General features: G+C 42.5%; 2 protein-coding genes across 2 annotated transcripts in view; one reads left to right on the forward strand and one right to left on the reverse strand.

Moving 5' to 3' along the window:
* pold4 (DNA polymerase delta 4, accessory subunit) overlaps window positions 1–14,323 on the reverse strand; it is a 223,616-nt gene that overhangs the window by 199,789 nt on the left and 9,504 nt on the right. The gene's annotated exons all lie outside the window — the stretch shown is intronic.
* The window catches only part of LOC133447342 (nidogen-1-like), a 65,809-nt gene that overhangs the window by 5,631 nt on the left and 45,855 nt on the right, over window positions 1–14,323 (forward strand). Inside the window, exons 2-5 of the mRNA XM_061726017.1 lie at window positions 9,757–10,059; window positions 10,879–11,108; window positions 12,461–13,047; window positions 13,169–13,309. Of these exons, the coding sequence (XP_061582001.1) occupies window positions 9,757–10,059; window positions 10,879–11,108; window positions 12,461–13,047; window positions 13,169–13,309 (1,261 nt within the window). The remainder of the gene's footprint in view (window positions 1–9,756; window positions 10,060–10,878; window positions 11,109–12,460; window positions 13,048–13,168; window positions 13,310–14,323) is intronic.

The raw sequence follows: 14,323 nt of genomic DNA on the forward strand, positions 1-14,323 counted from the left end.
TTGTGAATTGAAATGAAAATACTTATTTTGACAATTCCTAAAAACATTTTGATGTTAGAGCCTTCAAGTATTAACTCTGCACACAAGCAGTTTTGAGTACACGTGATTGTTTTTAGGGTTTCAGAATGTTTAAAAAAGAACATTGCTTTGAATGCCTTCAAATTTCCATGCATTTATAAAAGCATGTCAACTAAAATGTCTTGTAATATTTGCTTGCTTTATGGAAGCAATATTTGAGAAATGCATCCATTGCAAAGGTTTTAGGTTTTACGCAGTGCTTTTATCACGCGTGCCTTGTTGGAACCAGTTTATGTCACTGAGCTGTTTTTAAACCAACCCACATGTATCTTTGTACAAGAGCACTCTGAGGCTATGTTCACTTTAAAGGTCTTAATGCTCAGTTTAATTTGAAGTTTTGTTAGGTGGTGGACTACAGAGACGACTACATAAACATAGACAGCAGACCCTGAGGTCAGTTTACACTGGAGCTGCAACAGAGAGCATCAGATACATGTCAAACTTAGGACCAAATATGAAACTGACCCAGGTCTGATGTGAAGAAAAAAAACCTGGTACATTTGGGATTTGGATCGCTTTTGCCTACAGTGTGAACACAGCTTAAGACCCACTAAGATCTTAGTGCTACTTACGTCAAGACAAGGACATTCCTTTTAGATGTAGGGAGAATTTCAGCCCAAGTCCAACACCGTAAGACTTTTCACAAAGCGGAAGCAGGGAGGGGGGGGGGATTAGTGAGCGTCAAAACCACCTTCAAGGATTAAATCTGGAAGATGGCCCCAAATATGACCAGTTAAGTAAATGTCTCCAGAGAGAATGATGAAGAGAAGAAAAAGAACCATAATGGAAAGAGAAGCCAAAGCACGGTATGTGCCATCGGTAGATCTAGGAAGAGTCTGATATTGGGAAATCTTACCAGTGGCTGGAAAAGGTTTTTCTGAAGGACAGCACTGGGGCATTAATCATGGCAGCTCAAGGACAGGTCGTGAGCACTAGAGTGATAGAAGCCAGGGTCTAACTCACCAGACAAGAACCCAGCTGCAGACGGTGCAAAGATGCTCCAGACACAATCCAGCACAGTATAGCGGGAAGCAAGATGCTGGAAAATAAAGCACACTTGGAATGCCACAACCAAGTGGTGGGAATATTGCGCACATCTGTACTACCTGTGGATTGGAAATCCCAAAGTCAATACCGGAGATGGTGGTGGTGGAGAATGGAAGAGCAAGGATCCTGGGGCACTTCCAAATTGATAAACTGGTGGTGGCCAACCAACCAGACATGATGGTGGTCAGCAAACTCCAGAAGAGAGCAGTGGTGATTAGATTAGATTAGATTTCCCTTTATTGTCCCACAATGGGGAAATTCACATGTTACTGCAGCAAGACAAAAAAGCAGAAAGACAACAGGGACACATAATAGCAGATCCAAAGTGAAAGCAATATAAAACGAAAGAAAATAGAAATATCAAGGATTTGAAGGAACAGATGGAGAAGATGTGGATGTTGAAGACAACAGTGGTGCTAGTGGTAAACGGAGCACTTGGAACTGTCACTGCAAGCAGGGAAAGTGGCTCCAGCAGATCTTCCCAGGATGGACGGGCCCATAATTTCACTGTCATCAGCAAAAATACTGCATAGAAACCCTCAAGCTCCCAGAGCTCTGGTTGAGGACCCAGCTTGAAAAAGGAAACTGCCCACAGATAAAACAATGGCTATGTGTAAAAGTTGAAAGTGTGAGAAAATGAGCAGTTTTCTTCTTGGAATTAAAAAAAAACCAACCCAACAAAATGAAGCATTGACAACATCATGAAGTTATTATCTCTCAATGTCTCGCCGGGATGTTCTTGCAGGGGGAAGCTCTAATTGGACTCTAAAGTCTATAAAGGACCGAGCCTTCTTTTAACTCCCCAGATCCCCAAAATAAGTGACTTACTTTCCTAGTAATTATCAGTCCTACGATGACATTTTTCAAGCTTTCATTTACACTCAAATTTGACAGAGATAAAAAACTTTAAAAAGTATAATAGTATCTGTCTGCTGGCTCAGCTTCAGCCTTTGCTGCCGTGGAGGTTTTCTGGCTGTATGCCTGATCCGGGACAGGAAGCACCGTGTCTACATGGAGTTGGCACATCTGGAACGAGTTGACACGAGACATCTGTCCTCCAAAACCAGACGGCAGCTCTGCGAGTGTTCCCTCCCTCTCACACTGATAACGATGATCTCAGGGGTTGGACATGAGTGATGTCAGAGACATCCTGGGAAGTTTCCCTGAAGGGGAACACGTGATCCCTGACGGTACAGGCATTATATCAAGCTGAGCACAAACAGCAGAAAAGCTTAAGCAGTGCAGTATAACAAGCACAGGATGCCAAATTTAAAGTAAATTCCCACGTATGTGTTTCTATTACATCTTCTTAATATTCCCATGGACTGTTGTCAAATAGTAGGTGGAGTCCCGCCATTCTTTCTTTCTAGCTACCATTACCACATCATGTTTTGAAGTGTGTTTCCATTGGTGACTGTCATGCAATTATATGTTCACTGGGTGAAATGAATACTACTGGTGTTAATTATCCCATCAAGCCAATATCAGCTTCCAAAAACTTCAGACGCTGCGTGGAAAGATACAGTCATAGCTGTTCCGATACATCGCCGTCCTGTAGGGATATGAGGACCAAAGCTGTCTGACACATTCCCTGCAGTCCTGGATGGGTGGCATGAGAAAAAAGAGTCTATTGTTCAAAAAGTGCCCTTTCTTTTTCAGTTCATTCAACTTTTTCTGAATCTTTCTTTCTTTTCTGTCATTATTATGGTGCAGTCCAAGCGGTCTCCTTCTCAGCTCCTAGCTCATTCTAAAACGATTATTGAGAAAGTTATTTCATGAGAGTCAATCTGTGAAGTGCTTTGGAGAATTAACCCTAACCCAAATCAGAAAACTGGGACAACATGCAAAATATTTAAAAGAAACTGAAAATAATAATAATAAAGTTGTGATTTTTACATTTAGCTTTATTCTTATTTATGTAGAGACATTATGAGCCCAAGGTGTTTCATGTTTTTTTCCTCCTTAATTTTATTCCATTTGTTGTTTTTTTAATCTTTTTTATTTTTCAAGTCTGCAACACATTCCACTAGTAAGGAGGTGAAAGAAAAGAAAATAGTGTCATTTCAAAGTGAGTGTTTGTTTAAAGCAGATCATGTCAAAAGGTGATTGTAATGACAGTTTGGTACAAAAACGGCCTCCATGAAAGCCTGAGACTCTGAGGAGCAGAGATGGGCAGAAAATCTCCATTTCATCTCCAAATACCTGAGAAAATCCTTCATATGTGGTTGTTTAAGGCATGGATTCAGAGAGAGTTTTTGTTATTCAAAAACACATGGAGAAATACAGAAGACGACATTAAAAAAAAGAGAAAATAAATAAAGGTGGAAAAAAGTGAAAGGTTAACTAACTTAACTGTGAATGCTCAGAGGTTTATGTCAAGTTTTTGGATATTTCTCCTTCTACTCTACATAATATCAATAACTGATTCAAGGAATCTGGCAGAACTTCAGTATAAAGGATGGGAGTGCACATGGACATTTGTGATCTTCTGTCCCTTAAGCCACCCTGACCAGCCTCCAGTAGAGAAAGTGTGAAGAGTTTAAAAATAAAAGATGAGTCATTGACAACCCCGTACTGTTGCACACCACAAGACATGTTCAGGGAAATATTTGGACCAAGTGACATCTGAAACGCTACAATGCTTGATCTTCTCAATACCACAGTGTCTTGTAAAAAAGATGACCAAAATATAAAAACAGGTAAAAGTTTTAATGCCACAAAATACAAAAATAGATGTATACTAAAGTGAAGTGGTCAAGGAAAATATAAGTATACCGACTTAAGACATATCTTGTGTTCATATATCTATAGAGAAATAATAAAAGTTAAAGTAAAATTAAGAATATTTTATATGCATTTTTTTTATATTGCCTCTACTTTTTCTAGTTGGGGGTTGAATAGGCAAGATTAAATGTTCATCACAAAGTGCGTGGTGTCAAATTCAGGCAATATTGGAAACCTCTTGTTCTTCTTAAAAAGGTTTGTTCATTTAAATCCAGTGTGAGTTTATGAGCTGTAAACATTGTCCGTGCCTGATGACAGGCAGGAAACAGGGCATCAATGTGGAGATCTGCTCTAAACTGCAGCTCATACCTGAACCTGCCATTCGTCTGTCCATCAGCTCAGCCTGTCGGCTCATGAAAGGTTTGGTAATGTGTTGGGCTTCTGGCCTTTTCCGCTTAGACAAAGGATCAACCGTGCACTCAGTGATGAACTGCAAGCATCCTCAGCTCGCTAGGCCTGTGCTCTGATGTCGGACACCTGCTGGGAGACCCCGGCCCTTCACCCACACCCTGCTGTCATTCATGCGTTTCAGTGGAGGAAGTCTGTGGGGGGGCCGGAATGCAGGGGGTGGGGGAAGGAGGGTGATGGTCAAAGGCTCCCCTGAAGACACGGCTCTGCTGAGACACTTCAGGCTTTACAAAGGCACTCAAGCGGGACGGCTTTCCTCTTGGTCTCATATTTCCTCACCTCCCATCTTCCAGCATCATCTCCAACTCACACACTTTTTAAATCCTTTTAGGCGTTTAAATTAATACATTTGCTGCTGGCTTGATCTGTGATTTATCTGCTGGACTGACCAAGACATATAAGCTGGACCTTTCTGAATTTAGTCTGCCATTGTAGCTGTGTTCTGAAAATAGTTTCTCAGATGTCTCAAGAAAGGATTGACATTAAAGAAGGTGCTGAAGTACCTAAGGCAGGGACTTGTCTCAACCTCAAAGGACTTGCTTGGAATAATCTCCAATTTTGTCTCATCTGTCCAAAGAACATTCTTCCAGAGGTTTAGTGGCTTGTCAATATGGATTTTGAAAAATGATTGTCCTGCTTTTGTAAATTGCTTTCGAGCGTGGTGTCGTCTTCCACTCAGTCCACTTTGGCTGAAACAGTAACGGCTGTAGCTTGACCTTGGGGTTCACCTTGAATCTCTTTGGAAGTTATTCTGGTTGGTTAAAATTTGTATTAGACGGGGTGGCAGGAGGTGGAGACCGGGTGGTGTCGGACAACATCAGCGCAGTACGAGGAAATTCTAATGTATGTGTAAACTTCTTTTTGCTGCTCCTTGGAGAGTTTTGGGGAACGTCCTCAAATCAGGTTGCACTGCTGCCCCCCTAAGGAGGAGGACCAGGCCAGTGAAGAAAAAAAAACACAATTCTGAGAAAAAAGTCAGAATTCAGACTTTTTTCTCAGAATTGTATTTTTTTTTTCCTCAGTGGCCGTGCTTGCTTTTTCTGGTCACTCCTCCCTTTTTTGCTAATATAACTTTAAGTAACTATAAGTTACTGTTCTCTGTATGAGCGCGGCGCACGGCACCGCAGCGTAGTCTGCCTTTGACTCGTCGTAAGATGGGCTCTTGGAATTTCTGTGCGGTAAAGTTAATGATTTGTCAGCGTGAGAAATCCCGTGTGTGAGTGTGTGAACCCGTTGAAATGCATGTCTCACACTCAGTGCGTGGGACTTGAGAGCCCTGCGATACACCAACAATTCAGACATGATAGCCGGTTTTGACCAGCGATTAACAGACATACTGAACAGTCACCTTTGGCGGTTGGGTCCTGGTTGAAATGTAACTTGGTTTAATAAATTTAACCTGATGTGAACTTAAAAATACGTGGAAAATATCACCTGTGGGCTATGGAAGCTTTTTTAGGCAACAGAAGTTTGCCAGCCCGCTCTCTCCACTGCCGCCACATCGTCTCATCCACACAGCAGCACCAGCAGGAGGTCCGTCACACAGACAGGGCCATAATTAAGTATTTTAAGCGCCAAAGATTATCTTTATAGTTTGTTTTTAGTATCTTTTTAAGAACATTAAAATTAGGGTTGGCCCCCCGTAGATCTGCCCCTGCAAAAACCTCGGCAATGAAGTCGGCAATGAAATTTGCAACTGCAGTCACAGAAACATCAAGATGCTTAGAAGTCTTCTATCCTCTACTTTTAACACACTTGTCTACAATTGTCTTTCTGATCTGCTCAGACGATGCTATGCTTTGCTTTCTCTGGTCCATGTTGAGTGTGGTGCAAACCATGATATTACTTTTAACCCTTAAAATAGGCAGGTTGATCGCAAGATTGATGGTACTTGTGATGTTAATTACAGAACACGCTTTAGTTTAACATGTCGCTTTTGTTAAATTATTTTCAATCTTTTCTAGTGTCCCAACTAATTATAAGAAACATAAAGAGTTTATCACTGTATACGTTCATGGCCCAGTCAAACATCATCGGCAACCCACACAGTTTCTACTAACTACTTTGGCAGCCAACTTCCTGTATGTGTATGTCACACAAAGTGCTCCAACTTGCACTAGCACCACTACTAACTTCACCGTCCACCTCTTTTCTCAATTTGGTATTTCTCCAGTTTGGGATTCCTACTTAAATCACCACTGCTCTCTTCTGGACTTTGCTGAGTACCACGATCTCTGGTTGGTTGGCCACCACCAGTCTATCAATTTGGAAGTGCCAGAGGATCCTTGCTCTTTCATTCTCCACCACCGTGGAGGTATCTCCAGTCTTGAGGTGGTACAGATGTGCGCACTATTCCCGCCACTTGGTTGTGGCATTCCATGTGTGCTTTATCTTCCAGCATCTTGCATCCCTCTATACTGTGCTGGATTGTTGTCTGGGACATCTTTGCACCATCCGCAGCTGGGTTCTTGTCCGGTGAGATAGACCCTGGCCTCTATCGCTCTAGTGCTCACGGCCTGTCCTTGAGCTGCCACGATTAATGCCCCAGTGTTGTCCTTCAGAACAACCTTTTCCAGCCACTGGTAAGATTTCCCAATATCAAACACTTCTTAGATCTGCATCTACATACCATGCATTGGCTTCTCTTTCCACTATGGTTCCTCCTCCACACATCTTCCTCTTCACTGGAGTTCTGGGGTCTGAGATTTAGCAGCTTATCATCAGGGACCGTCTTGATGCATTGTTAGATCTTTGTTGTTTCATCCTGGATGGTGGCTTTGATGCTCACTAATCCCCCCCTCTCTCCTTCTGCTTTGTATAGAGTCTCACGGTGTTGGACTTGGGGTGAACTCCTCTATGCATCATGTGGAGATAACGCTTGTTTGATATTAACAGCTTTCATCTCTTTCTGTGATCACTTTACTAGATCTGTGGGGCTACCTGACCTTCTCATCTTGTTCCTGTCACAAGGTTTAAAGAAAAGACTCACTGAATTCTCAGGTTCTACAGATCAGGGGCCTCATTTAAAATGGACTGCGTAGGAGTCATACTAAAATTGCACGTACACTCAAAAGCCGAAAATGCCGGGCGCAAAAAAAAATCCGGATCTATAAAACTGCGTGCACGCACACTTGCACGTAATGTCCCCTTCAAAAATCACAGTCCAGTTGGAAGGTTGCGCAGGTGAATCCGCCTCATATCCTGCCCTCTACACGCCCACATCATAGCATAAATGGTATTTTTTTGCATATGAATGAGCCTGCTGAGCATGCGCTGTGGCTTCTTGCAGCCTGTTTGGCCTGTTTAATGAACGTGTCGAGCCATTGTGACACTGAATTTCACTGAGATCTGAGATCTAGATGTTGTGGATGATGTGGAGAGAGGACAGTGAAACGAGATTATTTGGTGGTCACAGTAAAAGTAGGAAAAGTATATAAATAGTATAAAATAAAGCGAGTGAGTGGCAGCACGCCGTTAGTGCCACGACGCAATTTCCACTGGGGGCAGGGGGGACATGTCCCCCCCACTTTTCAAAATCATGTATTTGTCCCCCCTGTCCCACTTTTTACAGTTTAAAAACTAACGGTAGGCTCAGCAAATCATCAAGACACTCGGGACGGCGGCCCGGCAGCCCCCGCTCCTCCTCCTCCCTCCCGTCTCCCCTCAGAGCTGCTCTAGGCTGATTTATGGTTCCGCGTTACACCAACGCAGAGCCTACGGCGTAGAGTACGCAGCGACGCGCAACCTACGCCGGACCCTACGGCGTAGGCTCTGCGTTGGTATGACGCAGAACCATAATTCCGGCTTAAAAGTAAACAACATGCGAGCACGTACCCGTGCATGACAGGCAGACACACACGGGGAGAAGAGACTATTTCTTTAAGTTTTATTTTTTTTTAAACTTTATCCTTATGAACGCAATTGTTATATAGTCCAACTGTCCTTATTTTAATCAGAACACTTCCTTTTTTCCTCTTCGGCGTGGAGTAGTGGGCTCGGAGCGGCAGCCAACCCCCCCCCCCCGCCCAGCACTATTTTATTATAAGTCTGATATATGTTGTGATATGTGATGACATTATTAAGAGTATGACATGAATCTGGCTTCATTTCACCACCTCACAGCCTGCGTCGCCAGTTCCCCGTGTCTTAAGTAAATTCTTACGGGATGGTCCTGGTTGCCGTAAAGATAAGCAGATTTTTCGGTTAGTTTTTTCTTTTTAGATCCGAGGCTTTGCGTAGATGGCGGCTTCCGCAACTTTCAGGCGATTTTTCTGCACAAGCAAGCTTTATAGATGAGGCCCCAGGACATGATTAAAAAAAAAAAGAAAAATTAAATTAAGTCTTCACATACTGGTTTACTATTTATGATGTATCACCATGGCAACCTGTGCTGGAAGCCACAGATGTGGACACGTGTTCACGTGTGTGGACACAATGCTTTATTCCTCCCAAAAAATGATTAAAACAATTACTTCATGCATACCTGCCTTTAGTATATACAGTGCATTGATAAAAGTATGAAACAAAAATGATGTATTCTTCATCTTACTAGAATGTTCTGTGCTGTCAGCCGTGGGTGAGAGTTGAGGGGATCGCTTTCTTTATCATTCATACAAATCCAAAAATATGGAAGAGTAACTGTGGTCTTCAGTGTAAGGCGGATTTGAGTCAATGAGGGCAAAAAAGATCCCATTCTTCTGAGTGAAAGAGAAGTTGTTGTGAGGAATGGCTGTAGGGGACCAGCCAAGAGCTGCGGCAGGACATCGGCTTGTGCAACAGTCTTTCATGTTTGCTGGACTTTTCACTCTTTCTCTCCACTGTAGCTCTTATTAAAACCTGTAAAGGCGAGGTAGCCTTGTGTGTATGCACCCTCTCACTCAAACACCTACCCATCCTTTATCTATACCTATTCATTCCAGTTCAAGGTCATGGGGATCTCGGAGCGTATCCTTGCTCTCTTCAGACAAAAGTCAGGAGTCCAACCAGGAACCTGCTTGCAACTTTGCTAACCACTATGTCGCCAAGCTGCTCCACTCAAGCGTTATTTGGAAAATCACTATATGCTTGACTTTTGTATTTTGTGTGATAAATGGATACTCCATGGATAAGTTGTAAATAAATCCTCCCTTTTGATTGTCTCATAATTATGGATGTTAACAGTACATGCAAATTTGGAAATACAAAATGCTGTGTAATGTTAAGAAATGTATATTTCATACTACTACCGTCATTTTAGCAGACGCTTTTATCCATTTCATAAGTGAAAGACATCATAACGTCTCTCACTTGCAAAGATGTCATACCTGCTTTCATTGTACCTGGAAAAAAGAAAAAAAATTCCAGATGGGATAAAAGATCCAGATGAAGAAACAATGATTGTTTAATGTATTCCGTCATTAACAGAAAGATATAAATAAACACTTGGTTATCCCGTTTCAGATTAACACCAATGGGTTTGTGGCCTTGAGCAAACCTCCAGCTGAGGAGGAATATCTGGGGAATATGCCGAGCAGCTTCAAAATGATCGCAGTTCTGCTGGGGAACCTGTGGAACGGAGACGGACACGGACAGATCTACTTCAGGCAGGACAGCAGCCCCGGGTCGCTGAGCCGAGCCGCCGAGCACATCAGACAAGCCTTCCCCGGAGAGGACGGGCCGGAGCCCAGCCACGCTGTCGTCGTTACCTGGGAGAACATGGCTGCCCAGGGGACGTTTCAGCGAGGGGATGGAGTCGCCACGATGGTGAGGGAGGGACTGCTGGGGTTTGGAAGTCGGAGGATGTTTTTTTTTCTTTTTTTTTTTTTTTTTTTTTTATATAATGTCAGCTGTCTTTTGTACGGAAGAGTATTAGGACCAGGCAGGAGAAAAATAAAAATAACATTTTAGAGGAGGAAGATTTTCTTTTCATTATGCACTTCGAGAAAAAAGTCGAAATGTCCAGAAAAAAGTTGAAATGTCGAGATTAATGTTGAAGTACAATTTCATGAAAAAAGCCAAAATGTTGAGAAAAAAGGTGAAATTTTGACTTTATTCACGAAATTGTATTTCAACATTAATCTCGACATTTCGACTTTTTTCTCGATATTTTGACTTTTTTCTCGAAGTGCACAATAAAAAAAATCTTCCCCTCTAAAATATTTTTTCTCCTTCATGGCCCTAATACTCTTCCGTACTTTTGCAACTGAACCAAATCATTTTACAAAATAATCAGCTTTAGTAAAGAGTTAAAAGTCAGCAAGATTGTACCATGGTGCTAACTGTCCTTAATTACTTAATGTATATAACCACTAATTGTTTCTACTGAAGAAGACAATAACTATGATGGTTGGTCAAGCTTCTGTGACTCCATTTGATCCTTTTACTGCCCACAAGATCTCAAAGCTCCAAAGCTTGACGCACTTATTTGTTTAGCAACGTTCTACAGAGATTTGTGTACAGTACTTCACTGAAAAAAACTGCATCTTCTAATGAATGCTGTAAGATGACTTTGGTCTTGAATTGAATGTCAGCTGTGGTTTTGTGTGTTTGTGCTGCTCACAATCTTCCCGTGTGTACTTTCAGAGGAACACCTTCCAGCTGGTGCTAGCCTCCAGCCAGTCCTCCACCTGGGCCATCCTGCTGTACCCCAGCACCGGCCTGCAGTTCCTCTCCACGTCCGTAGGGGGGGAGATGAAGCTGCTCCAGGCTGGATTCAACGAAGGCCTGGTCCCGGGCTGGTTCTGGGGAACCAAACAGGGGACGTACTTCCCAACAACCACTGATGAAGAGACGTCCGTCAGGGAACTCACTACGTAGGAATCCGACTTGTTGACTAGTGGAGATAATAGTTTTTTACTAATAGATACAGTTAGATTTATGCACATGTAATGTCTTATTTTTCCAGGTTATGATTGATTCATTGATTAATTATACCACCAAGTCAGACAAAGTTGGGATGATAGTAACTCTTTTTAGGGCACGAACTTACAGTGCAAAGGCCCTATTGTATCTGTAGGAATTTTTCTCGTTTTTCTTCTCTCGAAATGAGGGCCTTTTTTCCCCCTAAACGTGCCCCAAAAGTCACCAGATTTTGCACCAAGCCAGGCCTGGCGAAAAATTAAATATTTAATGGTTTGTATTAATGGGCGTGGCCTAATGGCTCAACAGCGCCCCCTAGAAAACTTTGTGCCTCAAGCCCCACAATACAGTTTGACATACATGCACAAAAATCGGTACACACCTGTATCATGTCACAACTTAAAGAAAAGTCTCTTGGCGCCATGGCCGAAACCCAACAGTCGAAAGTCGAAAAGTCGGCCATTTTCAATTAATCATGTCATTTTGGCGAAACTTATGCCATTCCTTCGGGAGTTAATACGGCCCGAACCGTAACGTGCACCCAGGTGTGTTATACATCAAAAGGTGCGTCTCCATCCTGCGACGATGCGCATTACTTTTCGCAGTCAAAAGCGTTACCGTGGCGTCGATAGACGCCAAAAAGCGTGGCCCCCCTTCATCTGATTGGTCCATATGTGATACAGTAGTTCCTACTTTCTGCCATAACTTTTGAATGGTTTGGTATAAAGACTCGTGGGTGGTGTCATTGGACTCGGTATTGAGTCCTTGAACAAAATTGGTGCAAATTAGCCCCGCCCCTTCTTCTGATTGGTCCATATTTGATAGTTCCTATTCTCTCCCATAACCTTTGAACGGGTTGCGATGAAGACATGTGGGTGGTGTCATCGGACTCGGTATTGAGTACTTGACTTTCATTGGCCTGAATTAGCCCCGCCCCTTCTTCTGATTGGTCGATATGTGATTGTTCCTATTTTCTGCAATAACTTTTGAATGGTTTGACATAAAGACTCGTGGGTGGTGTCATCGGACTCAGCTTTTGAACCCATCCCCTTTACAGTCACCTGTTTGAGACATTACATTTTCCATATCATCCCATCTTTTTCTAATTTGGCCCTTTAAATAAGTATTCTTACCCTTTTCTAAGGTTTTAAATGATGTTGTACCTTTAAAAAAAACTGTTTCATGTTGCAGAGAATTAACCATGAACGTGTCTTTTCTTTAACATTTCACTCTTGTTCTCCTAGACAGGGCTTGTAAAATGTTATTTGTTTGAGACTGATTTTCTTTCCTTTCTTTATCCAACCAGAAAAACAAACTCAGGACAAGGTGGAGTTTGGGTGTACAAGGTTGGTGCTTCCTCAGGGTTCACTGACATCGTGCCAGGAGTGGTCCCCAGCTCTCCTGCGGAGGACTCTCAGCTCTACCAATCCCAGACCACGACGGCCCCTGAAGTCGTAACAGTCGGGGAGGAGCTCCATACCGAGCTTTCTGAAGAACACAAACCTGCTCACCCAGAGACGGAGACTCTCAAACCAGGATTTTACCAACTTCCAACTGAAAAGCCGGATTATGCAGCACCTGGCGAGTTTGAGCAAGAATACCCAGAACTGGAGACGGTTACACCAACGTACACCAGCATCAATCAGTACCCAGATGAGTCTGAGTCCAGATCCCCGGACCAAACTGGGACCAGACAGCCCGTTCTTGAGACTGTGCAACCAACACAAAACATCCCCGAGTCCACCGAGTCTCCAGTAGCCACCAGGCACCCTGAGCTAGCCCCGGCTGAGCCCCGGTACGTTAACCCTGACCCTGAACCACGGCCCCCACACTCACGCCCCCAGCCCCCCCACGTCGTCGTGGTCAGTGAAGCTGAAGATCTGGATGTTGATGGTAAATCAAAGATTTATTAGATTTTTTTTTTTTTTTCAAAGTCTATCAAGAATTTTGTTCAGCTTTACTTTCCCTAAATCCTAGCTGACTGTTTTTGTTGTTATGGTTTGTTTTCCCACAGTATTTTCCTACAATTTGGAGACATGCACCAACAACCGGCACAAATGCTCAGCTTTTGCCGACTGCCGGGATTACAGGGACGGATACTGCTGCCACTGTAGGCCTGGTTTCTATGGCAACGGAAAAGACTGTGCTGCAGAAGGTAGAAACCGTTTTGTGGTTCCTGACAGACTCTATTTAAAAATATCATTTATATGTAAAATATCATTATACACAGTTTATTATTTCTTCAGCTATGTTACTCATGCTTGCATTCAGACGTTCGTCCCTTTTGGGGGAAGTGCTTGTGAAAGTGACGGAGAAAGTATGTGATGTCAACTAAAACTAAAGTCCTCATAGTCCCAGTTCTCACAAGGTTGTTGTATTATCTCAACAAACCATATAAGGCAAAGCAAGAAAATGTATTTGTATAGCACAATTCAACACAAGGTAATTCAAAGTGCTTTACATCAACATTAAAAGCGTCAAGACACAATTAAACTGTAAATAACAAATAAAATGATAATAAAAGCGGTAAAATAATAAAAAGCACAAGTTGTTAAAAAGTAACAACAGGTACATCTCATTCTTACAATGGCAAGAATTACATTTCTATACGGTCAAAACGTACAAAGGCCGTACAGTATTACAAAAGTAATCTGTAACAATTCATACAGTGAATTAAACCAATTTGACAATTCTATGCCACGATGCCTGTTTCCAGGTCTTATTTCACACAAGTGAGTAGAATTATGTTTCTATACGGTCAAAATATAAGCATGCTAAACCATGGTTCTTAACCGGCTAACGGTTGTGGATAAAAGCAGCTGAGCAACATAGGTTTTCATGTCAGTTTGTCGTCACTAAATATTACTGGTAATTCATCCCAACGAGTGGTGACATGTTCACTGGCCACCAGAGTTATAGAAAAGTTATTTATATGAAAGGAGCTTTGAGCTTACTTTCCATTATAACCTCTCTGCAAGTATCCATGATGACATTTTATGGGATGGCTCACGTTTACTTCACATGCATTTACACTCGATACTTGTTCCTAGGGGTGGGTATTGGGAAGGACCTCACGATACGATACGCATCACGATACTTGAGCAACGATACGATACACATTGCGATATCCCGATTATGCAATATTATATTCTACATAGTTCACCAAAAA

This window comes from Cololabis saira, chromosome 1 (assembly GCF_033807715.1).
Source record: "Cololabis saira isolate AMF1-May2022 chromosome 1, fColSai1.1, whole genome shotgun sequence".
Classification (NCBI taxonomy): domain Eukaryota; kingdom Metazoa; phylum Chordata; class Actinopteri; order Beloniformes; family Belonidae; genus Cololabis; species Cololabis saira.